The 26108-nt window shown below is 52.8% G+C and overlaps 2 protein-coding genes and 1 pseudogene across 9 annotated transcripts in view; 1 reads left to right on the top strand and 2 right to left on the bottom strand.

Annotated features, from left to right (window-relative positions):
• LOC112621186 (ATP synthase subunit f, mitochondrial) overlaps positions 1-26108 on the bottom strand; it is a 46269-nt gene that overhangs the window by 10852 nt on the left and 9309 nt on the right. The window contains exons 1-3 of one of the 4 annotated variants that reach the window (XM_025380476.1): positions 7230-7465; positions 3750-4228; positions 2075-2215 (exon numbers count right to left, since the gene is read on the bottom strand). In XM_025380476.1, coding sequence (XP_025236261.1) covers positions 2075-2215; positions 3750-4202 — 594 coding nt within the window. In that variant the 5' untranslated portion in view covers positions 4203-4228; positions 7230-7465. Of the gene's footprint in view, positions 1-2074; positions 2216-3749; positions 4229-7229; positions 7466-17669; positions 17911-26108 lie in introns of those variants that run through there. The other 3 variants (XM_025380475.1, XR_003118681.1, XR_003118680.1) reach the window with 3 other exon arrangements.
• Positions 7494-25960, top strand: CPSF4 (cleavage and polyadenylation specific factor 4). 5 transcript variants are annotated; one of them, XM_025380537.1, is made up of 8 exons: positions 7494-7728; positions 13607-13657; positions 16832-16984; positions 18978-19073; positions 19428-19521; positions 21241-21313; positions 22860-23030; positions 25003-25960. In XM_025380537.1, exons 1-8 carry the CDS (start codon positions 7626-7628, stop codon positions 25069-25071), a joined length of 810 nt encoding a protein of 269 aa, XP_025236322.1. In that variant the 5' UTR covers positions 7494-7625; the 3' UTR covers positions 25072-25960. The 5 variants fall into 5 exon arrangements, with proteins under 5 accessions (XP_025236322.1, XP_025236326.1, XP_025236325.1 ...); XM_025380541.1 differs by having other exon boundaries at positions 7495-7728; positions 22938-23030; XM_025380540.1 differs by having other exon boundaries at positions 7495-7728; positions 22935-23030.
• On the bottom strand, positions 11352-14345 carry LOC112621203 (annotated as a pseudogene).

The following is a 26108-nucleotide window of genomic DNA, read 5'->3' as shown; positions in this document are numbered from 1 at the left end:
CAGCCCTGGTGCATTCAAGTGGGGTGGCCTTGGACATGTCCTTTCATCTCTCTGTGCCTCAGTTTCCTTATCTGAAAAGCAAAGATGGCAGTCCCTACTTTGAGAATGATGTAGGCTCTGTGTGTATTGCTGCACTCCACAGAGGTGTACTGACAACTCGCTACCCGCCCAGCACCAGCCCTGGGGTTAGCAGAGCGGGCACAGCCTGTCCTTACTGAGCTGACACTCGAGAAGGCAGACACACTGCAGGTGAGTTACCAAAAATAGTAACAAGGCTGGGTGCTGTGGCTCACGCCTATAATCCCAGCACTTTGGAAGGCTGAGGGGGGCAGATCACCTGAGGTCAGGAGTTCGAGACCAGCCCAGCCAACATGGCGAAACCCTGTCTTCTATAAAAAATACAAAAAAATGGCCGGGCGCGGTGGCTCAAGCCTGTAATCCCAGCACTTTGGGAGGCCGAGACGGGCGGATCACGAGGTCAGGAAATCGAGACCATCCTGGCTAATACGGTGAAACCCCATCTCTACTAAAAATACAAAAAACTAGCCGGGCGAGGTGGCGGGCGCCTGTAGTCCCAGCTACTCGGGAGGCTGAGGCAGGAGAATGGTGTAAACCCGGGAAGCGGAGCTTGCAGTGAGCTCAGATCCGGCCACTGCATTCCAGCCTGGGTGACAGAGCGAGACTCCGTCTCAAAAAAAAAAAAAAAAAAAAAAAAAAAATACAAAAAAATTAGCCATGTGTGGTGGTGGGCGCCTGTAATCCCAGCTACTCGGGAGGCTGAGGCAGGAGAATTGCTTGAACCTGGGAGGTGGAGGTTGCAGTGAGCCGAGGTTGTGCCACTGCACTCCAGCCAGGCTGACAGAGCCAAGACTCCCGTCTCAAAAAAATAAATAAAATAAAATAAAATAAATAAAAACAATAAAAATATTTTTTTCTTTTTTGTTTGAGATGGAGTCTCAGTCTGTCACCAGGCTGGAGTGCAGTGGCATGATCTCGGGTCACTACAACCTCTACCTCCTGGGTTCAAGTGATTCTCCTGCCTCAGCCTCCCGAGTAGCTGGGACTACGGGTGCGTGCCACCATACCTGGTTAATTTCTGTATTTTCAGTAGAGACAGGGTATCATCATGTTGGCCAGGATGGTCTCAATCTCTTGACCTCATAATCTGCCCACTTTGGCCTCCCAAAGTGGTGGGATTACAGGCGTGAGCCACCGCACCCGGCCAAAACTAATAGTTTTTTAAAGTGGATGTAATCAGCCAGGCACAGTGGCTCTTGCCTGTAATCCCAGCACTTTGGGAGGCCGAGGTGGGTGGATCACTTGAGGTCAGGAGTTCGAGACCAGCCTGGTCAACAAGGTGAAATGCTGTCTCTACTAAAAATACAAAAAAATGAGCCGGGCGTGGTGGCATGTGTGCCTGTAGTCCCAGCTACTCGGGAGGCCGAGGCATGAGAATTGCTTGAGCCTCGGAGGCGGAGGTTCCAGTGAGCCGAAGTCACACCACTGTACTCCAGCCTGGGCGACAGAGCGAGACTCCGTCTCCAGGAAAAAAAAAAAAAAAGAGGCGCAGATGCAGTGGCTGGGCTGTGGCCTATAATCCCAGCACTTTGGGAGGCCGAGGCGGGTGGCTGGGGTTAGAGACCAGCCTGGACAACACAGCACAATCCCACCTCTACAAAAAATTTAAGAATTAGACAGATATGGTGCTACACACCTGTACTCACAGCTACTGACGAGGCTGAGGCAGGAGGAACTCTTGAGCCAAGGAGTTGGGGGCTGCAGTGAGCTATGATTGCACTCCAGCCTAGGCGATAAAGTGAGGCTACCTCTCTCTCTTTTTTTTTTTTGAAGGGAAAAAGAAAGGGAACATGGGGACCGCTGCAGTCCAGGCAGGTGCTAGAGGGCTTTCCACGTCATCTCGTTTATCACCCACAATCACCATCATTTTAAGGAGGTGACTGAGGCCAGGGAGGTGAAGTCACCTGCCCAGTGTAAAGCACTAGCAAGCAGCACACTCGGGATCCACCCCCAGCTTTTCAGAGCCTTGCCCCTGCTGCCCCGCGCTCACACACACCTGGTTGTAGAGCTTGAAGGCCTTCTTCAGGTAGCCGACCCGCCCGCAACCCCCGATCAGCACCGTGTAGTTGCTCTCCATGGGCTGCAGTCGCTCCTCCTTCAGCATCTGCCTCTCAAACAGGTCCAGCGCTTCGACCAGCTGCAGGGAAGAGGCAATAGGGCAGGGGCTCAGAACCGCCCCAGAGACCCTCAGCAGAGAGAGGGAGGCTGAGGCTGAGGCTGAGGGACGCTCCTGAGACAGTGCAGGACGGCGGCCCTGCGTGACTGCAAACCCCCTGGGCCCCCGGCTGTCTCTGCCTCATCCCTCCCCTCACAACATTTCCCCGGTAAAGCCTCAGTTCGTTCCTTTATTCCTTCATTATTTTCATCTATTCATTCAAACAATAATTACTGAGTGCTTCAATGAGCCAGACAAGGTCTATCCACTGCAGATATAGCTGGGAACAAGAGGGCGCTCCTTCTTGGAGCTCATGTTCCGGTGTGGAAAGTCAGACATGAGGCCGGGCGCGGTGGCTCACATCTGTAACCCCAGCACTTTGGGAGGCTGAAGTGGGCAGATCACAAGGTCAGGAGTTCGAGACCAGCCTGGCCAACATGGTGAAACCCCGTCTCTACTAAAACTACAAAAATTAGCCAGGTATGGTGGCGTGCAGCTGTAATCCCAGCTACTTGGAAGGCTAAGGCAGGAGAATTGCTTGAACCTGGGAGGCAGAGGCTACGGTGAGCCAAGATTGCACCACTGCACTCCAGCCTGGGTGACAGAGCAAGACTCTGTCTCAAAAAAACAAAAAAAAAACAAAAAGACAGACATGAAATGGGATAAGAAAGACATACAACATATCAAGTGATGACAGGTGCTACAAACAAAACTAAAGCAGGGGCAGGGTGTAATGGCTCATGCTTGTAGTCCCAGCATTTCAGGAGACCAAGGCGGGCAGATCACCTGAGGTCTGGAGTTTGAGACTAGCCTGGCCAACACGGAGAAACCCCATCTCTACTAAAAATACAAAACTCGGCCAGGCGTGGTGGCACACGCCTGTAATCCCAGCTACTTGGGACACTGAGGCAGGAGAATCGCTTGAATTCCCCAGGAGGCAGAGGCTGCAGTGAGCCAAGATCGTGCCGCTGTACTCCAGCCTGGGCGACAGAGTGAGATCCTGTCTTAACAACAAAAAAAAACTTGGGAGGCTGAGGCCGGAGAATGGCGTGAACCCGGGAGGCGGAGCTTGCAGTGAGCTGAGATCCAGCCACTGCACTCCAGCCTGGGTGACAGAGCGAGACTCCGTCTCAAAAAAAAAAAAAAAAAAAAAACAAAACAAAACAAAACAAAACAACAAAAAAAAAACGTAAAGCAGGGAGTGCCAGAAGGGTGTGGAGGATTCACTTTTCCTTTTTTTTTTTTTTTTTGAGACAGATTCTTGCTCTGTGACTCAGGCTGGAGTCCAGTGGTAAGATCAGCTCAGTGCAACCTCCATCTCTACAAAAAAAAAAAATACAATAAAATAAAACTGTGGCAGAGGATGGCAAAGGGCAGTGATACTTACAGCCATAAGGCTGGTAGTTCACAGGGTAGGCCCAAAACTTAGAGGCTGGGAAGGTCAGGCGACCCCTTGCAAAACACTGAGCCGCCAGGGGTAAGAAGCCAGGAGCCGCAGAACCAAAGCGCCCCTCACCTTCCCTTCCTTGATCAGGCGTTTGCACTGCAAGAAGTACCAGTACGGGGTGTTTCTCCGGCCTTGCCATAATTTGGGCTCCGGTTCCTCTGGCTCCTCTCTCTGTTCCCTGAACCGCAGGTTATGGAACTGGGCTGTGGATTTGTGGAATAGTCTCCGGGAGGAGTATTTGTCAGAGAGGGTCCCAAAACTCTCCTCCTCCTCCTCGTCTTCTTCCTGCACGGCCGTGGAGTTGGAGTGGCTCGGGTCAGAGCCCAGGCTGCCCGTGTTCTCCGGGTGCTCCTGGCCGAGGGGCAGCTGAGAGGAGGAGCTGCTGAAGGCCGCCCACACTGGCTGCATCAGCCCCTCCCTGCCTCCCGCCCACCTGGCGCTACAGGGATCCAGGTGTTGCAGGACGAACAGTCCCATGGGGCGGGCCCTGGAGAACAGTCTAGTGAGCCTCATGAGGTTCATTTCTGGCTTTCCGGTCCCTCCAGGGCCTGGAATATATCAGGAAAAGTAAGAGAGTCAACTCAGTTCCTAGTCACAAAAGGCAGAAAGAAAGAAGTGCTTAGAAGTATGGGCCCAGGCTGGGCGCGATGGCTCATGCGTGTAATCCCAGGACTTGGGGAGGTCGAGGCCAGCATATCACTTGAGGTCAGGAGTTTGAGACCAGCCTGGCCAACATGGTGAAACCCTGTCACTATGAAAAATACAAAAATTAGCCAGGCATGGTGGTTTATACAGCCAGGTGCGCCTGTAATCCCAGCTACTCAGGAGACTGAGTCAGGAGAATCACTGGAACCCGGGAGATGGAGCTTGCAGTGAGCTGAGATTGCGCCACCATACTCCAGCCGGGTGACAAAGTGAGACTCTGTCTCAAAAAAACAAAACCAAACCAAACAAACAAACAAACAAACAAAAGAACAGGCCAGGAACGGTGGCTCATGCCTGTACTCCCAGCACTTTGGGAGGCCAAGGTGGGCAGATCAGTTCAAGACCAGCCTGGTGAAACTCCATCTGTACTAAAAATAGAAAAAAAATGAGCTGGATGTGGTGCTACATGTCTAATCCCAGCTACTCAGGAGTCTGAGGTAGGAGAATCACTTGAACCCAGGAGACCGAGCTTGCAGTGAGCTGAGATCATGCCACTGCGCTCCAGCCTGAGTGACACAGTGAGACTCTGTATCAGAAAAATAATAATAATAATAAATAAAATAAGAAGTATGGGCCCAAAGGTTAGAAAGCCTAGGTTCAGGTCAGACATAGCTCACTGCAGCCTCACCCTCCTGTGCTCAAGCGGTCCTCCCATTTCAGCCTCCTGAGTAGCTGGAACGACAGGTGCGTGCCACCACGCCTAATTTCATTTTTTGGTCGAGACGGGGTCTTGCTATGTGCCCAGGCTGGTCTCGAACTCCTGGACTCAAGCAATCCTCTTACCTTGACCTCCCAAAGCACTGGGATTATAGGAATGAGCCACCATGCCCAGCCTAAAATATTTTGAAGTCTGGTTATATTAGAAAGTTGCCATTGGAAAAGTCTCACAAGTGATGGCAGATTGAACAGATTAAAAACTAGGCCCAGCAGGCCAGGAGCGGTGGCTCACGCCTGTAATCCAGGAACTTTGGGAGGCAAAGGTGGGTGGATCACCTGAGGTCAGGAGTTCGAGACCAGCCTGACATGGTGAACCCCATCTCTACTAAAAATACAAAAATTAGCTGGGCATGACAGCATGTCCCTGTAATCCCAGCTACTCGGGAGGCTGAGGCAGGAGAATCACTTGAACGTGGGAGGCAGAGGTTGCAGTGAGCCAAGATACCGCCATTGCACTCCAGCCTGAGCAACACAGCAAGACTCTGTCTCAAAAAAACCAACAACGACAACAAACAAAAAACTAGGCCCAGCAAGGGGAGAGACTTGCTGGGGTCCTGCAGCAGTGCAGTGGGTGAGACTGGCCAGTTTGGGCTGGGCTGGCTTAGAACTCAGGTCCACGTAACGTATGGACAGACTCTCCTGACCAGCACCTTTTTGAAACTAGTGCAGGGGGCCTTTATCATTCTGCATCTGGCAAGCCCTGCCACTCCTTCTTACAAGCATGGTGTTTATGTAATTTTCTTTTTATGGGAATGGGGTCTTCATGTTGCCCAGGCTGGAGTGCGATGGCACAGTGGCAAACGCACAATCACTGCAACCTCCAACTTCTGGGCTCAAGTGATCCTCCTACCTCAGCCTCCCAATTAACTAGCATTACTGGTGCACACCACCATACCCAGCTAATTTTTTGTAGAGATGTAGTCTCCCTATGTTGCCAGGCTGGTCTAGTACTCCTGGCCTCAAGCAATCCTCCAGCCTTGGTCTCCCAAAGTGTTGGGATTGCAGGCATAAGCCTCCATGCCCTGCCTTATGTGCATTAATTACAATACACAGAATTACAAAACAAAAAGCAATGATATTGAAATGGCATCAAAATGCTTTAAAAACAAATTTCTGCTATACTAGCATAGATGCTTATTTTCAATGCATTAAATAACAAGACCCTACAATAATTTCAAAGCAGTAATGAATGTAAGTGACAGCTTAAGATACCACCTTGTAGTTGCTGCACAAACTGTTTTTTTTTTTGAGTCTCACTCTGTCGCCAGGCTGGAGTGGGGTGGTGCCATCTCGGCTCAATGCAACCTCTGCCTCCCGGGTTCAAGCGATGCTCATGCCTCAGCCTCCCAAGTAGCTGGGATTACAGGCACGCCCCATCACTCCCGACTAATTTTTATATTTTTAGTAGAGACGGGGTTTTGCCATGCTGTCCAGCCTGGTCTTGAACTCCTGACCTCAAGTGATCCTCCTGCCTCGGCCTCCTAAAGTGCTAGAGTGACGGGTGTGAGCCATCACGCCTGGCCCTGCACAAACTCTTATCTGGAACTATCATTTACACTCACCCCAACTTGAAATTATGACACAGTTTCAGGCACTGAATTAGACCATACAGTGGCTCATGCCTGTAATCCCAGCACTTTGGGAGCCCCAGGCGAGTCGATCGCTTGGAGCTTGGGGCTTGGGGCTAGGAGTTCAAGACCAGCCTGGGCAACATAGCAAGGCCCCCATCTCCACAAAAATTAAAAATAAAAATTTCAAAATTAGCCAAGCGTGGTGGTGCAGCTACTCAAGAGGCTGAGGTGGGAGGATCGCTTGAGCCTGAGAAGTTGAAGCTGCAGTGAGCTATGATCGTACCGGTGTACTCCAGCCTGGGCCACCTAGCGAGAAAAGAAAAAACCCTGAATTAGAGACACGCTGCGGCCGTCCTTCTTCGGAGAGACCCGCCCCTCCTCAGACGCCTACCCGGACCCTCAGGCCAACGCCGACCCCTCTCCACACAGACTTTTGCAGCCTCAGTTTCCCTCCTCGGACGCCCCTGGCTCCAATCCTGGTTCGGGCACTTCCTTCCCCTCTGGCGTGTCTCTGCCCGGATCCCGGGGTTCCTGCGAGGATCACACAAGAACTCACTTGAAGTGTCCGGCGCAGTGCACTCCGACGGGGCTCTCTACCCGGTCCCCGCGACGGACCCGGCTCTCCCACGGGTCACCCTCTCCCCTGACACGCAAGCGCAGCCCGCGTCGCCGACACACGCGGCTGGTTTCAGGTTTCCCGCGAGACTAGGCCGGCGTTCGGCTAGCGGCTAGCCGGGACTAGCGGAGCGGCGGGACTCCGCGCTCGATTGGCGGTGCCTGGACAGGCGCAAGAACCGGCGCGGGCTCTGGGCGCTCCCGGCATCCCTCGGGCGGCGGCGGCGGCTGCGAGGCGCAGGAGGAGCGTGTGCGGCGGGCCCGGCGGCGGGTAGAGAGGCGAGAGGGCTGCAGGAGACCGAGGGGGAGCCGGGCCGGTGGGGCCGCCGCCGCCGCCATGCAGGAAATAATCGCCAGCGTGGACCACATCAAGTTTGATTTGGAGATCGCAGTGGAGCAGCAGCTCGGGGCGCAGCCGCTGCCCTTCCCCGGCATGGACAGTGAGCGCGGGGCCCTGGCGGGAGGGCGAGAGCGACTCGAACCCGGGACCCGCTCCTCTGTGTTCCCGGGACTCCTTCGCCTCGGTCCTAGACCTCCCCCGGCTTCCTCTGGATCCTGAGACCCCTCCACTTCGGTCGCGGGACTCCTCCCTCTATGTCTTGAGAGTCCCTCCCACCTCCTCCGGGTCCTGGGACCCTCCCCTTTAGTTCCCGAACTCCCTCATCTGTGATCCGGGACTCTTCTCACTCCATCCTGAGACCTCTTCTGGATCCCGGGACGCTCCCCCTTGGTTCCAGGACTCCTGACTCCCAGGCCCCCATTTCCACCGTCTGGGGACCCCTTTTCCCCTCACTCGAACTCAGGAGTTCACTGCCTCGGATCTTTGGCCCCCTGCGGCTGTTTAAAGGTAATCTGTAGGCGGGTAGGACCTTGTCCGTTCGCTTAATTCTTGAATAAGAGTGGGTTATCCTGGATTGGAACTCTCCCTCAACACTCTCCCAGCTACAGGAGAGTACTAGGATATCGCACCCCCTACCTCCCAACCCCGCTACATTTAGCGTCTCTTCTTTTTGCTTTCATCAAAACTAGGCTGTTGGAGGAGGCGTGCTGAGGGAAGGACCACCTCTCTGTAGGAGACCCCAGCTAGACTCTTAAACTTCCTTCTAGGACTCTCTCTCCTGGGAGCTCATCCTTAGTTTTTGGCCTGTCACTACTTTTTTCTGGACCCCAACTCTGAGTTGTTCATCACACCCAGCAGCTGGTGTGGTCCCTTAGCCTGAACTCCCTTCACTCCTCCCTTTCACATGGTGGCTCCTGGCTCCCCATATCTTGTACTTTAAAAGAAACCGGTAGTTTTCTTTGTCTTCTTTCCTATCCGGACACACTTGAAATCTAATGCTATAGCCTTAAAGTCGCGGACTTGTGGAAGTCACTGAGTTCAATCCACAGATGGGGAAACTGAGACCCAAGCAGGGGAAGGGACTTGCTGACGACCACTCAGTGCATAGCAGAGCCAGGCAAGTTCTCCAGTGTTGTGTGCTGTCCCCCGGCACTACCAGCGGGGTCTCCCACGTCTCCCAGCAGCCTCTCTCCCCTCAGGCGGCCACACCTTCTCATGCACATGTGACCTCTGAGTCTGTCCCTTTCTGTGGTTTTTTTGTTGTTGTTTGTTTGCTTTTGAGACAGGGGCTCCTCTTTTGCCCAGGCTGGGTGCAGTGGCGCAATCATGGCTCAATGCAGCCTCGACTTCCCAGGCTCTGACAATCCTCCCACCTCAGTTTCCCAAGTAGTTGGGACCACAGGTGTGCACCAACACGCCTGGCAAATTTTGTGTGTGTGTGTTTCTTGGTAGAGACACTGTTTCACCATGTTTCCCAGGGTTGGTCTTGAACTCCTGGGCTCAAGCGATCCTTTCACCTAGGCCTTCAGAAGTACTGGGATTACAGGCATGAGCCACCACACGTGGCCTATATATATATATACATATATATATATATGTGTGTGTGTGTATATATAGATATAAATTTTTTTTTTTTTTTTTTTGCTGCCTGTCCCACAACTTTACATGGTGATACTTCTGTACAAGATAGTTTCGTTGGAAGTTAAGTCATCAAGAAAAATAAGATAGTGCTTATAAAGAGACATCATCAGACCACCCTATTTGACACACGCACAAACACCATCGCCGCTGTACACCCCCTAAAAAGCAGCTGCTGAAATTCACACACACACATCCCCTCTTACCTACCCCTCGATTCCTGTGATAACTTCATCCCTGCACATGTGGCCTTTTCCTGTCTCTTTTTTTTTGAGATGGAGTTTCGCTGTTGTTGCCCAGGCTGGAGTGCAATGGCGTGATCTCGGCTTACCGCAACCTCCACCTCCCGGGTTCAAGCAATTCTCCTGCCTCGGCCTCCTGAGTAGCTGGGATTATAGCCTCCCGCCACCATGCCCAACTAATTTTTGTATTTTCAGTAGAGATGAGGTTTCACCATGTTGGCCAGGCTGGTCTTGAACTCCTGACCTCAAATTATCTGCCTGCCTTGGCCTCCCAAAGTGCTGGGATTACGGGCGTGAGCCACTGCGCCCAGTCGGCCTTTTCCTGTCTTGATGGCACTGGCTTGAGACCATGGAACCACCCATGCAGGGCAGATCTTTCCCTTCCACCCTTCTGCCACCTGACAGATCCACAAGCCTGTGAGGGGAGGTACAGTGGTGAGGGGCCCACATACCTGTTCTTGAGGCCAGGGACACGCCTGGCCCTGGGTGCTGCCCCAGCCAGGGCTTCAGAGTCGGTAGGCACCCTCCACACTCACTGCTTGTCCATATCCTGTTCAGTTAAAGCCCAGTGAGGCCACAGCCCTTCCTCACCCATCCCTCCTCTTCATGCCCATCTGAGGTTTGGGAATAACTGTCACTTTGCCCATAAGGCATACTCATCCCATCCACATGAGGCTCAGTTCCCAGAACTGTGGATTTCTGAGCAGAAACAACTCTAACCTCTGAAGAGAAAGACCAGACCAGAGATACTTTCAGAATTTTTTTTTTTTTTTTTTTTTTTTGAGACAGAGTCTTGCTCTTGTTGCCCAGGCTGGAGCACAGTGATGCAATCTTGGCTCACTGCAACCTCTGCCTCTGGGTTCAAGTGATTCTCCTGCCTCAGCCTCCCGAGTAGCTGGGATTACAGGCATGTGCCACCACGCCTGGCTAATTTTTGCATTTTTAGTAGAGACGGGGTTTCTCTACTTGAACTCCTGACGGCAAGTGATCCACCCGCCTCGGCCTCCGGAAGTGCTAGGATTACAGACGTGAGTCACCGCACCTGGCCACTTTCAGACTTGTTGAAATGCAAATGGAGTGACCTCCCTGTGACAGCCAAGGAATCTTTTGTGATTTAGTAAGGGGGGGCACGTTAAGTGGACTTCAGAGATGCTGTCATTGGTTTTTCAGCAATTCTAAAATGGTTACTTGTAAGGAAACTGTTTCTGATGCCAAGGTCAGTTTAGTCTGGCAACCGGGTGCTGGTGAATTCCTGGACTCATCAGAACAGCTGGTCCCTGGAGCCCACTGAATTCCAGCACACTCTTAACTGTGGGAATGAAAGGCTGTGCTTTTTTTTTTCTTTTTTCTTTTTGTTAACAAGCAACATAATCAAAAACAAAAGCACAACAACCTTAAAGCTGAAACAGCAATAAGTCAAACTGCTGCGGCAGTTCACAGATGTACCTGGGGTACATGCTTCCTCATTTCGAGGCAGGACATAGGCACATGACTGTGCATTTAGGTATATATGTGACCAAAAAGAATGAGAGAAATGAATCCCAGCACTTTGGGAGGCCGAGGCGGGCGGATCACAAGGTCAGGAGATCGAGACCACGGTGAAACCCCGTCTCTACTAAAAATACAAAATATTAGCCGGGCGTGGTGGCGGGCACCTGTAGTCTCAGCTACTCAGGAGGCTGAGGCAGGAGAATAGCATGAACCCGGGAGGCGGAGCTTGCAGTGAGCCAAGATCGCACCACTGCACTCCAGCCTGGGTAACAGAGTGAGACTCCGTCTCAAAAAAAAAAAGAATGAGAGAAATGGAAAACACTGGAGAACAGAAAGTATCAAGAACCTTTCATTAGGCAGTCCCAAAGCGCTCTGCTCTTTTCCTCTTCTCTACCTCTTTATCCTCTGTGGTTCCAGTTCCAGCTGAACTTGTGACAATCCCAAATCGCTCCTTCCTCTTTTTCAGTTTCTTGTCATCTTCAGACTTTCTGGAGATTGAAGAGACATTCAAACCAAATTTTTTTTTTTTTTTTTTTTTTTGAGACGGAGTCTCACTCTGTCGCCCGGGCTGGAGTGCAGTGGCCGGATCTCAGCTCACTGCAAGCTCCACCTCCCGGGTTTACGCCATTCTCCTGCCTCAGCCTCCCAAGTAGCTGGGACTACAGGCGCCTGCCACCTCGCCCGGCTAGTTTTTTGTATTTTTTAGTAGAGACGGGGTTTCACCGTGTTAGCCAGGATGGTCTCAATCTCCTGACCTCGTGATCTGCCCGTCTCGGCCTCCCAAAGTGCTAGGATTACAGGCTTGAGCCACCGCGCCCGGCCCAAACCAAATCTTTGAGCTCTTTCCTTGGACTTATCCAAGTTAACCGTAGGTTTGTTCTCAGGTGACAGACTTGTGTTGGAACTGAAGAAATCCCCAACCTAGCTGCCCAGGTAGCTTTCTTACTCTCCAAGCTCACACGTACACTGAATCGTTCAGCCCTCTTCCGCATTCTCTCAGAATGGTATTCAGATGTAATTTTCATTGAGTGGTATTTCAGATGTAATTTTCACCACTTTCTTCTCTGCTGCCACATCAACAGTTTTTTTCAGGGGGTTCTTCCTCTTTGACAGGGGGTTTGTTTCTTCTTCTTCTGTTTCATCTCCCAGTACATCTTCATTTGCCTCCCTTCAGCATGTTCTTCAAGATACGCCTGGAGTCTGTGGATAAGATCTTGCTTTATTCCCTTGGTCTCCAAACCACAAGTAAGACATTCTTGTTTAGTTCGGCAAGCTTCAGCTTATGGAGCTCCACCATCTCAGTTACCATCTTGTTACCCCCCTCCGGGTGTGCTCTTTTAATAATTGTATGTGGGGTGGGTTGCGGTGGCTCACGCCTGTAATCCTAGCACTTTGGGAAGCCAAGGCAGGCAAATCACAAGGTCAGGAGTTCGAAACCAGCCTGTAATCATTGTATGTGGGCCAGGCGTGGTGGCTCACGTCTGTAATCCCAGCACTTTGGGAGGCCGAGGTAAGCGGATCACTTGAAGCCTGTAGTTTGAGACCAGCCTGGCCAACATGGCAAAACCCCCTCTCTACTAAAAATACAAAAAAATTAGCCAGGTGTGGTGGTGCACACCTATAATCCCAGCTACTCAGGAAGCTGAGGCAGGAGACTCTCTTGAACTGGGGAGGCGGAGGTTGCAGTGAGCCGAGATTGCACCACCGCACTCTAGTCTGGGTGACAGAGTGAGACTGTCTCAAAACACTAGAAAAAAAATTGTATATGGATGTTGCATATTAAAAGCAGTCCTCTGTGTCTGCACTTAACGTGCTTCCCTTTGGACTAGTGTCTCAGAGGCACTGCCTCTTCCTTGAAGCCTGACCCTTCTCAGAGGCCCTGACTGTCTATACTTCTGTGAGATCATTCCTCCCCTCTGCCTCATGTTAAGGTGTCCGTGAATTCACCTTCCTGGAGGAAGGTGTCAGCTGGGGGCCATTAATTTATTTCTGTGGGTCAGGCACGGTGGCTTATGCCTGTAATCCCAGCACTTTGGGAGGCCAAGGTGGGTGGATCACCTGAGGTCAGGAGTTCAAGACCAACCTGGCCAACAAAACCCTATCTCTACTGAAAATACAAAAATTAGGTGGGCGTGGTGGCAGGCGCCTGTAATCCCAGCTACTTGGGAGGCTGAGGCAGGAGAATTGCTTGAACCTGGGAGGCGGATATTACAGTGAGCTGAGATCGCGCCATTGTACTCCAGCCCAGGCAACAAGAGTGAAACTCCATCTCAAAAAAAAAAAAATTATTTCTGGGATCTTGTACTCCAGCTTTCCTTTCCCCACCCACTCTTAACTCCTTGAAAAGATCTTATATACAGAAGGCTCTCAAAGCACTGGGTAATGACTGCTCTTAATGTATGTGTCTCATTTTGTAGGGCATGCCTAACATAAGCAGCTTCTTCCTTGCTTGGTTGGGCTTTGCATACTTTTGCTACTTTATTTCCAGTACCCTGAACCCTTGGTGGGTCAAGAAGTCGGAAGGGTTCCCTCCCACTGTCTTCAGACATCGTCAATAGCAATTGCACCTCTTTGTTTGATTCCTCTCGTTTTCTCTCCTTTCTACAGAGTCGGGTGCTGCTGTCTGTGAATTCTTTTTGAAAGCTGCCTGCGGCAAAGGTAAGAAACTCTGGGCTCCCTGATGTGCTTCCCGAGGCGCCCTTCCACCTCCTTGTCCCCAGCTGAGTTGGAGGCCGCCAGGGCTCTGGCTCACATTGCTTTTTACAGACTAACGATCTCTGTAGATAAAACTGGTTTGGACAGGCTAGGAACCTGATGGGGTGTTCCACCTGAAACCTAAACGCAGGACTGAACCTGGCTCTAAGGGTGCCTTATCACTTCGCATTCCCCGTGGCCACAAGCTGATCTGTGACATGGAAAGAAGCCCCCAGCATTGAGACATTCAGGAACTTTCTCAATGTCACAGAGTTAATCAGTGGCGGAGCCCAGTGTCTGAACCCAGGTCTTTCTCATTCCACAGTCTCCATGGGCTCATGGTTTTCTGTGGCCTCCCATGCAAAACACCCCACGATAACCCATCTTGTGGGGTCTTGTTCTCGATAACCAGCCCCCAACACAGACTACACAAGACTACTGAGGTGGGAGAATCCCTTGAACCAGAGAGTCAGAGGTTTCAGTGAGCCGAGATCATGCCATTGCACTCCAGCCTGGCAACAGAGCAAGACTCCATCTCAAAAAAAAAGAAAAGATCTTGCTTCATTCCCTTGGTCTCCCAACCACGAGCAAGACATTCTTACTTTAGTTCAGCAAGCTTCAGCTTATGGAGCGCCACTGTCTCGGTCGCCATCTTGTTACCCCTCCGGCTGTGCTCTTTTAATAATTGTATGTGGGCCGGGTGAATCCATCAGAAGTATCACTAGGGGCCAGGCGTGGTGGCTCACGCCTGTAATCCCAGCACTTTGGGAGGCCGAGGCGGATGGATCACCTGAGGTCAGGAGTTTGAGACCAACCTGGCCAACATGGTGAAACCTCATCTCTACTAAATATACAAAAATTAACTGGGCGTGGTGACGCCCATCTATAATCCCAGCTACTCGGGAGGCTGAGGCAGGAGAATCACTTGAACCCAGGAGGCAGAGGTTGCAGTGAGCCAAGATCGCACCACTGCACTCCAGCCTGGGTAGCAGAGGGAGACCCCGTGTCAAAAAAAAAGAAGTATCACTAGGCATAACCTTAACTTTCGATGGTCTGGGCATTTTTCTCCTGTAGGAAAATTTATTTAGGAGACTTAAATATTAATCAGAAGCTTGAAAAAGGGGAGCAGAGAATCAGAGCAAAAGGCTGGTTTTAATGAATGGTTTGGTGAGCTTTGCTTCTATAACATAGTCATTTACCACTGAGGTAGTAGACTTCCTGGCAGATCAGCCAGGCCAACTTCACAATGTCGTCAGAACGTCATTACCTCCACTGGGCCTCTGGTCTTGCTCCCATGTCTTTGCTCAGTAATTCTGCCCTTCTGACCAGCCGCCTTCTGTTAGCACAGCCATCCCTAACACAGGGCATTCTGACTGTCTCTCTGTTGACTAATACAGTAGCCACTAGTCACATGTGGCAGTTCATATTTAAGTAAAATCAAATCCCATTTAAAACTTGAAATTCTCAGACACACTAGTCATGTTTCAAGTGGTCAGTAGTCACATGGGGCTAGCAGCTGCCATATTGGACAGCAGAAGTGTAGAATGGACCTCCATGGTTGTCTTGCCAGGCCACCTGTTAGAAGTCCCACACATCCCCAGAGGCTGGCTCTGTCCCAAAAGGCACACGTCCCTCCATGTGTATACATCACATTTCCTCAATTCTGAAATTGGTCTTTCTTTTTTTTTAAGAGGCAGCATCTTACTCTGTCACCCGGGCTGGAGTGCAGTGGCACAGTCATAGCTCACTGCAAGCTCAGCCTCCTGGGCCCAAGTGATCCTCCCACCTCAGCCTCCCCAGTAGCCGGGACTATAGGTGTGCACCACCATACCCAACTAATTTTTTTTTTTTTTTTTTTCAGACAAAGTTTTGCTCTTGTTGCCCAGGCTGGAGTGCAGTGTGATCTTGGCTCACTGCAACTTCTGCTTCCTGGGTTCGAGCAATTCTCCTGCCTTAGCCTCCCGAGTAGCTGGGATTACAGGTGCACACCACCACACCCAGCTAATTTTTTGTATTTTTAGTATAGACAGGGTTTCATTATGTTTTGGCCAGACTGGTCTCGAACTCCTGACCTCAGATGATCCACCACCTCGGCCTCCCAGAGTGCTGCGATTACAGGTGTGAGCCGCTGTGTCTGGCCTCCCAGCTTGCTTGCTTGCTTGCTTACTTATTTACTTATTTATTTATTTAGTGAAGACAAAGTCTCAGGCTGATCTCGAACTTCTGGGCTCAAGTGATTTTCCTGTCTTGGCCTCCCAAAGTGCTAGGATCATAGGTGTGAGCTACTACACCCGGCTAAGTTCATCTTTCTTTTTTTTTCTTTTTTTTTGGGGGGGGACAGAGTTTTGTTCTTGTCACCCAGGCTGGAGTGCAATGGCGTGATCTCCGGTCACTACAACCTCCGCCTCCTGGGTTCAAGCGATTCTCCAGCCTCAGCCTCCCAAGTAGCTGAGATTACAGGCACCCCCACCACTACACCCAGCTAATGTTTTTTTGTATTTTTAGTAGAGATGGGGTTTCATCATGTCGGTCAGGCTGGTCTCAAACTCCTGACCTCGTGATCCACCCGCCTCAGCCTCCCAGCATCTCCCTCTTTTTTATGCCTCCATCTTACAGTAATATCTGTGAGATGATGAGTAACTTTTTTTTTTTTTTTTGAGAGGGAGTCTCGCTCTGTCGCCCAGGCTGGAGTGCAGTGGTGGGATCTCGGTTCACTGCAAGCTCCGCCTTCTGGGTTCATGCCATTCTCCTGCCTCAGCCTCCCGAGTAGCTGGGACTATAGGCGCCCAGCTAATTTTTTTGTATTTTTAGTAGAGATGGGGTTTCACCGTGTCAGCCAGGATGGTCTCAATCTCCTGACCTCATGATCCGCCCGCCTCGGCCTTCCAAAGTGCTAGGATTACAGGCGTGAGCCACCGCACCCGGACATGAGTAACTATTAAAATGTAAAGTGTCTGTCAGCGTACTGCCTCAAATCATGTTGCCTTCTGTGAGGCAGACCTCTGCCCCCTTGCAGGACATGATGCCCTCAGGTGGCTCCAGGAGTTAGGAGGTGAAGATGCCTCAGCTTCTCTAGGCCCTGTCCCCTGGGCTCAGGGTGGCCTCTCTGCTGACACCCTGTTTCTATCTTCCCGGCAGGGGGCATGTGTCCGTTTCGCCACATCAGCGGTGAGAAGACAGTTGTGTGCAAACACTGGCTGCGTGGCCTATGCAAGAAAGGGGACCAGTGCGAGTTCCTGCATGAGTATGACATGACCAAGATGCCCGAGTGCTACTTCTACTCCAAGTTCGGTAAGGCACCTGGAGCTCTGGAGGCTCTGCTGAGAACCAGGGTGCAGAGGGGTCTGTTGGCTGCCCAGTGCCCACACTCTCTCTGCCTGCTTTTCCCATCTTTCCATTCTCAGAGGAGAAACTTGGGCAGAGCCTGCCAGCCTCAGCCAGCTTTTAGGAGACAGCGTGGCTATTTTCTGCTCATCTTTCTTTCTTTTTTTTTTTTTTTAAAGACACAGGGTCTCGCTATGTTTCACATACTGGCCTTGAACGCCTGGGCTCGAATGATCTGCCTGCCTCAGCCTCCCAAAGTGCTGGGATTACAGGCGTGAGCCACTGCGCCAGACCCCTTGCATTCTTTTGGAGTGCTTCAGTGTTTGGAGCTCTTTCAATCACTCTGGGATTTGAGGCTAATGAGGGTGACCCGGAAGCAGCGAGTTGTGCAGCTGGCTGCATTATGTCCGTGGTTGGTTTCTGTCCACATCCACCTTCTCCCTGAAACCCACTTCTCCCTACAGTGTGGGAACTGCCTCTCAGGCCAGAGCTGGTTCCTTCTCTCCGGGAGCCATGATCCTGGTGACATTTCAGCCATCCTTAACAGTCCTTCAAAATAGCAGCCTCAGATGTGTCTTCTGGTAGCACCAAGCTTGCCTTGAGCCCTGCTTAGAGAATGCGTGGGCTCAGCTGCCCTGAGTGGCCTGCGTGGAGAAGCGGGAGACCGGATGGAGTTGGTGGGGCTGGCACAGAGTCTGGCAGAGATGTTGTGCTCCCTGCTGGAATGAGTCCCCAGGGTCCCTGCTCAGGTCTGCACTTCGTGGTTTCCCAAGAAGCAGCTCTGTGGGTCAGCATGAGGCTGGCTCTAGTCCTGGGCAGGGAGCCCGGCAGAAGGCCGGAATCCTGCAGGGAGCCAAGGGGTACAGGATATGCTTCATGCTTTCAAAGCACTGCTTTTGGAGGAGACATTATTTCAGCATCCCAATAGGTGTGGCCTGCTGGCTTATTAATGAGAGCTGTGGCTTGTTTTGTGGAGGTGGCATAAGCTGAGAAGAAATAGAACCCAAGCTTCCCAGCTCCCCAAGTGCTATCCTCTGCCGTTGTGCAATGTAGCATGTTCCCCCCTGACGCCTTGCCCATAGCAGCACTGGGATGGGGCAGTGGCCTCCCATCTGTCCCCAGAGGCAGCAGCTGGCTCTCCTGGGCAGGCTTTCAAGGCACCGCTATCCAAGTGGCCTGGGGGTCGCTCCTTCCTTGCTGACGGCCCTGGTGCAGGACACACTGTGTGCAGCTTCTGTCACCTGCACCACAGACATTGGGTTGAGGGCCTCCTTTCTAGGCACTGGAGGGACAATGGTGAAGAGGTCCTTGCCCTGTGAATTCTTCACTCTTGTGGTCCAGGGAAAGATGTAGCCGATAAGCCAAGAGACGAACAGAGAAGAAATTACTTGTGACAAGTGCTCTGAAGGAAGGAAACCATGACCAGAACCTTGAGGCAGAGTGGTCAAGGATGAGGGGATTCCTGAGCTAGGAGCGGAAGACTGAGAAGGGGCTGGTCCTGGTGCAGGGGGACCCATGTGACTTGGGGGTGGCAGAGGCGGAGCCTGTGGGGGAGCCTGGGGAAGGAGTTTGCATCTCCTTAGAATTTTGAGCACAGTTGTTAATGTGGATTGGAGAAGGTGAGCCAAGAAGCGGGCAGCTACCCAGGAAGGCAGTTCTCAGTGCTGGTGGTCCCTGGGGCCTGCTGCTTCAGAGAGGGCCAGGTCCACTAGTGCTTCTCCCTACCCTTGTCCCAGCTCTTAGACATGAAGAGCCAATCAGAGTGGAACTTCCTGGTCTCCATGGGTGCTTTTCTGTCACAGCCCCACTGCACAGGAAGCTGGGGCTCAGAGACACTCTTCCCTGGCTCTCAGGGCTCATCAGGCCAAAACTGGACACCAGAATCTCTTTTCCTTGGATGAAGCCAAGGTGGGCCTGGCCCCGGCCTTCCTAGCGGCCTCACGTCTGAGTTTTCCTGCAGGAGAGTGCAGCAACAAGGAGTGTCCCTTCCTGCACATCGACCCCGAGTCCAAGATCAAGGACTGCCCTTGGTATGACCGCGGCTTCTGCAAGCACGGTAGGTGCCAGGGTGAGCTGGGCCCCTGGCAAGAAGCCAAGTCCTCCCTCCTCTGCCTACATGACCCTGGAGGCTGCCATCTGGTCTACCTGGGACATCTTGCCCTACCTGTCCCAGCAAAACCTGACATTCTGCAGCTAGCGGCTTGCTCATACCCCTCATCTCCCTTGACTCTCCCAAGAATGCTGGGTGGGTGGTGGTCCACCTGCATTTTTCATAAGGAGGCCAGTGTTGGGAGGTGAGGTCCCTGCCCCCTGTCTGCCATGAATGGGGGACAGCCAGCATTTGAAGCCATGCTCCAGCTCTCTAACTGGTAGAGGGGATGTCTAAGTGACCAGACACTTGGCTCTGCAGGTCCCCTCTGCAGGCACCGGCACACACGGAGAGTCATCTGTGTGAATTACCTCGTGGGATTCTGCCCAGAGGGGCCCTCATGTAAATTCATGCAGTGAGTAGCCAGCCGCTCTGCCCTCTACCCTCTACCCCAGCTCCCAGCCCAGACCGTGCTGCCCTCTGTATCTTCCCTGGGCCACCTGGGCTTTGGTCACTGTGTGATGTCAGTACTAGAGCCAAGGGTGGGGGCAGGAGATAGGGAAGTAATCCCTGCTTATGGCCACCAGTGCTTCCTGAGCCCAGAGGTGGCGCTGCCTAGACCCATTTCTTGGGTCATGGGCCATCTGGTAATCTAATGGAAGCTGTGGGATACAGACACACATGTAGCCTTGCATATCATTTAGGGAATTTGGGGACTTCCAGTTAAGAACCTGCACCCTAAAGGAAGGAAACTAGAATTTCAGTCTCCTATGTGGAGGCTCAGAAAACCCTGAGCTTGGGGTTTCACATAGAATAAATAGTCATCTAACAGTGAGGGTAGGAGAGAACACACCCATTTCACACAGCAGCACACTGAGGCACAGGGCTTGGTCCCTGGCCAGGGGCACATGGTCAAAGGCAAGTCTGGGCCGGGTGTGGTGGCTCACACCTGTAATCCCAGCACTTTGGGAGGCTGAGGTGGACAGATCACGAGATCAGGAGTTCAAGACCAGCCTGGCCAATATGGTGAAACCCTGTCCCTACTAAAAATACAAAAATTAGCCAGGCATAGTGGTGTGTGCCTGTAGTCCCAGCTACTTGGGAGGCTGAGGCAGAAGAATCACTTGAACCTGGGAGGTGGAGGTTGCAGTGAGCCAACATCATGCCACTGCATTCCAGCCTGGGCGACAGAGACTCCATCATAGTTTAGATAGATTAGATAGATAGATAGATAGATAGATAGATAGATAGATAGATAGATAGATAGATAGATAGATAGATAGATAGAAATAGATAGATAGATAGATAGAGCGAGACTCCATCATAGTTTAGATAGATAAGATAGATAGATAAGATAGATAAATAGGATAGATTAGATAGGATAGATAGATAGCAAGTCTGTGAGCCTCTGAAGATCGGTTTTAATTCTTGCTCCATGGGGTTAGCACCCCTCTTCTGGCTTCATTGTCTTGTCCTTGGAGCCCAGTGCCCATCTGTCACTTTGCTTGTGGACCCGGGCTTCCGCCTGGGGTGGCACTGGGGCTGCAGACAAGCCTCCCCTCCTCCTGGCTGCCTCGCCCACACTGCTGAACCTGCAGCGGGATAACAGTCTCCAGGTCTGTGGGGACCCTGGTCCCTGCTTCTCACTGCAGGGAAGTGGCCGGTGCTGCCACTGGGTCTCACTCCCTGAATGAGAGTGCAGGCACCTGCAGGTGGCCTGGGGCAGACCGTTACCAAGTGATGGGAGGAGGGGCTGACGCCAGAGTAAGACCCTGCGGGGAGCGGGGCTTCCCTGTGTACAGCTCCTGGGGCGCAGCAGGCGCGTACCGGTGCAGCTTTTGTCATTTCCGAGCAGCACTGGCCATGAGTTTCCCAGTTCAGTGTAGGCAGGGCTGGGCCTGAGCCCAGGCAAGTCAGTTGTGTTCTCCACGCCACTCCCGCGGCCTCCCAGGAGCAGAGCTGAGTGCCAGCCCCACCCCATCCATGCAGCTTGTGTCAAATCACTTTGTGCTGGGGCAGCTGAGTGTGATTTTCCTAGGGCTGGAATTTAAGAGCATGGCCTGGCTTCTCTCTTCTCATCCCCCGTCCCCGACTCCTTCTCTTGTTCTCATCCCCTCTGGCTGCTGGTGACCAGCCCTCGATTTGAACTGCCCATGGGAACCACCGAGCAGCCCCCACTGCCGCAGCAGACCCAGCCTCCGGCAAAGGTACCGTGCCTGGCCCTCCTCGGTAGGAAGGAAGTGCCTTTTCTCCAGCGAGAACCTCAGGGTCCCCCGGGGGTGCGGTCTGCCTTAGACCCCACTGCAGAACTTGGGAGAGAAGGGGCGTCTCCCAAGTTCCCGCAGAAAAGTCAGGGGCAGAGCCATGTGTATCTCCCTCGAGAGATGCAGGGCCTCTCACCCTGGAACCTCAGCAAGGCCAAGCGCAGCAGCAAAGTTGAGGCGCCATGCAACCAGCCACCCATTGTGAGATAGGGCTGCCTGGCACAGCAGCGTCTGCCCCAGGAGCCGGCCTGGGCACCATGTCTGCGCCCGGGGAGCTGGCATGGAGCCGGCCTGGGCAACATGTCTGCTGCTTTTGCTCCTGGGCCAGACCCTTCGTTTTGCAGATAGGGGAACTGAGACTTCCAGAGCGGGGGGACTTGCCTGAGGCAACACCACTGGGCAGGAGCAGGTGTGGCAGCAGAACTGACCACTCTGGCCAGCACCGCCCCTGCTCCTGTGGAGTGGAGGCTGGGAGGAGGGGTGAGAACAGGCCCAGCTGGCTCCAGTTTTCTAGATAAGGGGCCCCGCAGCCAAGCAGCTGGTCCGACCCCTCCAGCCCAAGGAGGGAGGGAAATGCCATAGACACGTGGGGATCTGCAGCAGCCCCTCAACGCCAAGGGCACCCTGAGTTTGGTTATGGGAGTCGGGGGTTGAGCCAAGAGGAAGGGCTGGCATCAAGGCAGGGCGGGCATCAGGCAGGGTTCCCAACAGGCCCACCAAGCCCACCCACCTGAGCCCAAAGCCTCACCTCCTACCCTGCTGGGCTCTGGACTGGCTGCCAAAGCCCCACCAGCCCCGCTAAGTGCTAGAGGCTGAACAGCCAGGAGAGGATGCAGTGGATACAGCTGCGTGGAGGCCAGTCCTATTGAACTCTTGATGGGGAAAGCCGGGAATTCCAGATGTAGGTGCAGCCGTGCCAACCTGGGGGTTTTCTAGCTCGGGTTCTGCACTTATGGGCCAGAGCCAGGAGCCCACGGGTCGGGAGGAGGCCCTGCTGTGGAATCCCTACCCCAGGAGCCCTGGCCCTCCTCCTGGCGGGGCTCCCTAGAGGAGGGTCCTCTCAGCCCGAGAACGCAGCTCAGTGTGTCAGGCTCCAACTGTTTTTCTGTGACTTGCTCGCCGTGTAGGCTGCTAAACATCTGGCTGAACCAAGCGTTCATCCTGACCTGAAGCCAGAACCTCAGAAACCAAAGTAAGGCCTGAACATGCCCTCGCCCCACTGCCCCAGAGACCTCCTCTTGTCTCCTTGATGTTTTGTTTTCTATTTTATTTTTCGTTTTTGTGTGTCTGCATGGTGTTTTTCGGGCAGTGGCTTCTGCCATCATCACCAGATGTTTCTCTGTTGCCCGCTGTCCTGAGCTGGGCCGTCATGGAAGCCCTTCTTCCTGCCGTTTGCGGGACGAGTCCCGCCCTCTTTTTTCCTGTCCCCATCGGTAGTCTGCGTGCACGTGTTTTCCACAGTAAAACCGTGTTGTGTAACTCTTTCCAGCAAAGTAACAATCCGCCATTACAAAGGTCGTCCTCCTTGATCCAGTTAACGAGTCAGAACTCTTCTCCCAATCAGCAGAGAACCCCACAGGTCATCGGGGTCATGCAGAGTCAAAACAGCAGCGCGGGCAACCGGGGACCCCGGCCACTGGAGCAGGTCACCTGTTACAAGGTGAGTCCCTGGGCTGGGGGATGGGGTGGGGTCTTCCCTTACTGTCAGTGGCCATTCCCTTATGCCCCATATGTTTGGTGAAATGAGAAAAGTGAAAACATTCGTTTTTGCTGATTGTAAGCATAAAGTTACAGTCTAGTTACCCATCCACTATGGTGGGCTAGAGACTGTCCTATTTCCTACCACACCGCACTGAGGCACAGTAAAGGATGGTGAGAACACCTGCCCAGTGAATGGATGGGGCCTGCAGGCAGGTGAGGGAAGCCCCCAAGAGGGCGGGAACAAAATGGAAACACTGATCCAGGGAAGGGTAAACCCTTGGAGCCACTGGCTGTCCTGAAGGCATCCTCGGATCCTGCAGGGCACATCCTAGGAAACAGGACACTGGGTTACAGCACCCCCGTCCCCATCCCCTCCCCCAGTACATAAAATGGACTCAGGGGAAGGGTGAGCTTAAAGAAACTTCCTCGAAAACTGTCCTGTTCACTCTTGACTCTGTGGGAGGCGGGGAAAGAGGAGGGAAATCTCTTCATAGTTTGATATTGTTGATGAGTCTGGGCCTATATTCATGTCCTTGGTTAAGGCTGGAAAGTTACAAACTAAGTTTTCTAATCTAAAATCGCCCCAGGATTGGTATGCCCCTGGCACCTGGCAGGAGCAACCCCCAGTACTCTTGGAAGAGTATGTTCTCAACCCAAGGCACACACAATTCCTACGTCTGGAGTTCTGAAGAACGAGTCCAGATTAGAAATCACAAAACAGGCTGGGTGTGGTGGCGCATGCTTGTAGTCCCAGCTACTGGGGAGGCTGAGGTGGGAGGATTGCTTGGGCCCAGGAGGTCAAGCCTGCAGTGAGTTATGACTGCACCACTGCACTCCAGCCTGGGCGACACAGTGAGACTATTGTCTCAAAAAAAAAAAAAAAAAAAAAAAAGCACAGAAGTGGGACTGTGTATAGAGCAGACTTAGCTGTTATCTTGCCGCCCTGTAATCCCAGCACTTTGGGAGGCCAAGGGGGGTAGATCACAACAAGGTCAGGAGTTCGAGACTAGCCTGGCCAACATGGAAGAAAGAAAACAGGGACTGCGGAGCCAGGGAATAGAGCTGGCAAGAGTGCTGGGTGTTGACTGGGCAGAGCCCCTCGGGGTAGCAGGGACTGGGGGGTGGGTATCAGCAGACAGTGCCCCCAGCTGCCTCCTGACCCTTTTGTTCAGTGCTTGAGGCTGCCGTTTAAGGAGTCACAGAGTAAAGAGAAACTACGGAAGGGCCTGGATAATCAGGATGGGATGAGGCAGGGTCAGGGCTGGATTTGTCATGTGGCTCTGCAGGCTCCCCTTATAAGCATCATCCCATCTCTCTTATCCTGTGATCAAAACCTGTCCCCAAGGTAGCTTAGACAGGTGTGTCACAGCCACGAGGGAAAACGTTGGGTACAGCCCACCTTCTGTCCCCAGCACTGGTTCCCAAAGGGAGGGGAGGCTGGGGCACTTCTCATGCTGTTCCCTCCCGTCTCCTGCCAGGGAACCCCAGACCTTGGCTCAGAGGTAAGTGACTGGCCTGTGGTGCAGAGGGGCTTGGTCCCCAGACGGGGTGGCGGAGCTCAGGTGCCACGGGCTTCTCTTTGTCCTGCTACCCACTTGGGAGTCCCTCCCTGGGCAGGCCCTGTGTCCATGTGGGAGAGGTGTGGGCCTGAAAGAGCCCCTGCAGGGTGCTAGCAGGTCGCCTTCTGGTGGCCTGTTCTCCCTCGCACCTGTGACTTGCTGGCTAGTTTCTGCACCACTGCACTTTCCATCCTGAGCTCCCTCACCCTCCAATTTGAAAAAAACTGTACCACTGAGAATTTCAGAGTCCTGTTCTGACTGGGGACTTGGTGGATGACTGGGGATTTGGTGGGCACTGCCTTAGTTGAAAACTGCATTTGAACAGTGTTATTGTCTGTCTCTCCTCTTCCCCCCACTTCCTGCTCTTCCCAGTGTGGCGAGAAAGGACACTACGCCAACAGATGCACCAAAGGGCACTTGGCCTTTCTCAGTGGACAGTGACAGCAGCTGGAGCCAGCTCCGAGCAGCCCGGGGGCCCCGCTGTTGGGAGTGTACATTTAACTATTTCATGCGCTTATTGGCGCGACTGTGGCTTGAGCTGGCCCGCAGGCATGTGGGTTTCATCGCTCTGAGGGGCCACGCCTGTTAGTTTTCTATTATTCTGCCGTAATATTTTTTGAAAAAGGGACAAGTGTCCTGCTAGGTCCCTGCAGTCGACATCCTATTTGGCGGGGCATCGATGCCCCCTTTCTGGATCGATGCCTCCTTTCCGGGACTCCCGGCACGAGTCCCCTCATCCAGGGAGGGAGGAAGCTGCTGGGGAGGGGCTTGGCTAGGCAGTTCTGTGTGGCGATGGTTTTCCCCTCATTAAACACCAGTTCTTGGTGACCGCAGGGGCTGGTAGGTCATTCAAAGCTGTGGCTGGCTCACGCCTGCTTCCTCCCTCCCTGCCCTGCTGAATCCTAAAGCTGTGCCTCTATGTGATTTGAATGAGGGAGCCCTTCAGGGCAAATTCAGGTGCCCCCATTGCCTCAGACTGGCCCTGGTCCCAGGTGGCAGCGGTTGAGGAGGGGTGCAGGGCTCTCAGGCCTGAGGTTCTCTCCTCTGGGCTTAATTTTCTCTTGGGGTATGCTCCTGACAGAGTTTAAGGTGTCCCTTGAGCTGGAGCTGCAGACCTTTAAATAGATGGCCCCTTCAGATCATCTGTGCCTACCTCCTGCCCGCCAGGCGTCTACACTCACTCAGATGCCTGTGGCATGTGGAGGGAGACTGCCTTGTCCTGAGCCTGGAAAATGTGAAACTGTCTCCTGTCTCCTGCTGGGCATGTGGGCCTGGCCACATTCAATTGCGAGAACAATTTTTATGAAATGGATTAAAGCTTGTTTTTTAAGCCATGCCTCATTACTTAAGGTTCTCATGCCAAGCCTCTTACACTGGATGCAATCACAGCCTAGCTTTCTTGTCCCTTTCAACAAATGTCAATCTCACAAAGGGAAGTGCAGCTGCCCAGAAGGCCTTTGTGCAAGCAGCTGGTCAAG

This window comes from Theropithecus gelada, chromosome 3 (assembly GCF_003255815.1).
Source record: "Theropithecus gelada isolate Dixy chromosome 3, Tgel_1.0, whole genome shotgun sequence".
Classification (NCBI taxonomy): domain Eukaryota; kingdom Metazoa; phylum Chordata; class Mammalia; order Primates; family Cercopithecidae; genus Theropithecus; species Theropithecus gelada.
This window is presented reverse-complemented; position numbering and strand designations above follow the sequence as displayed.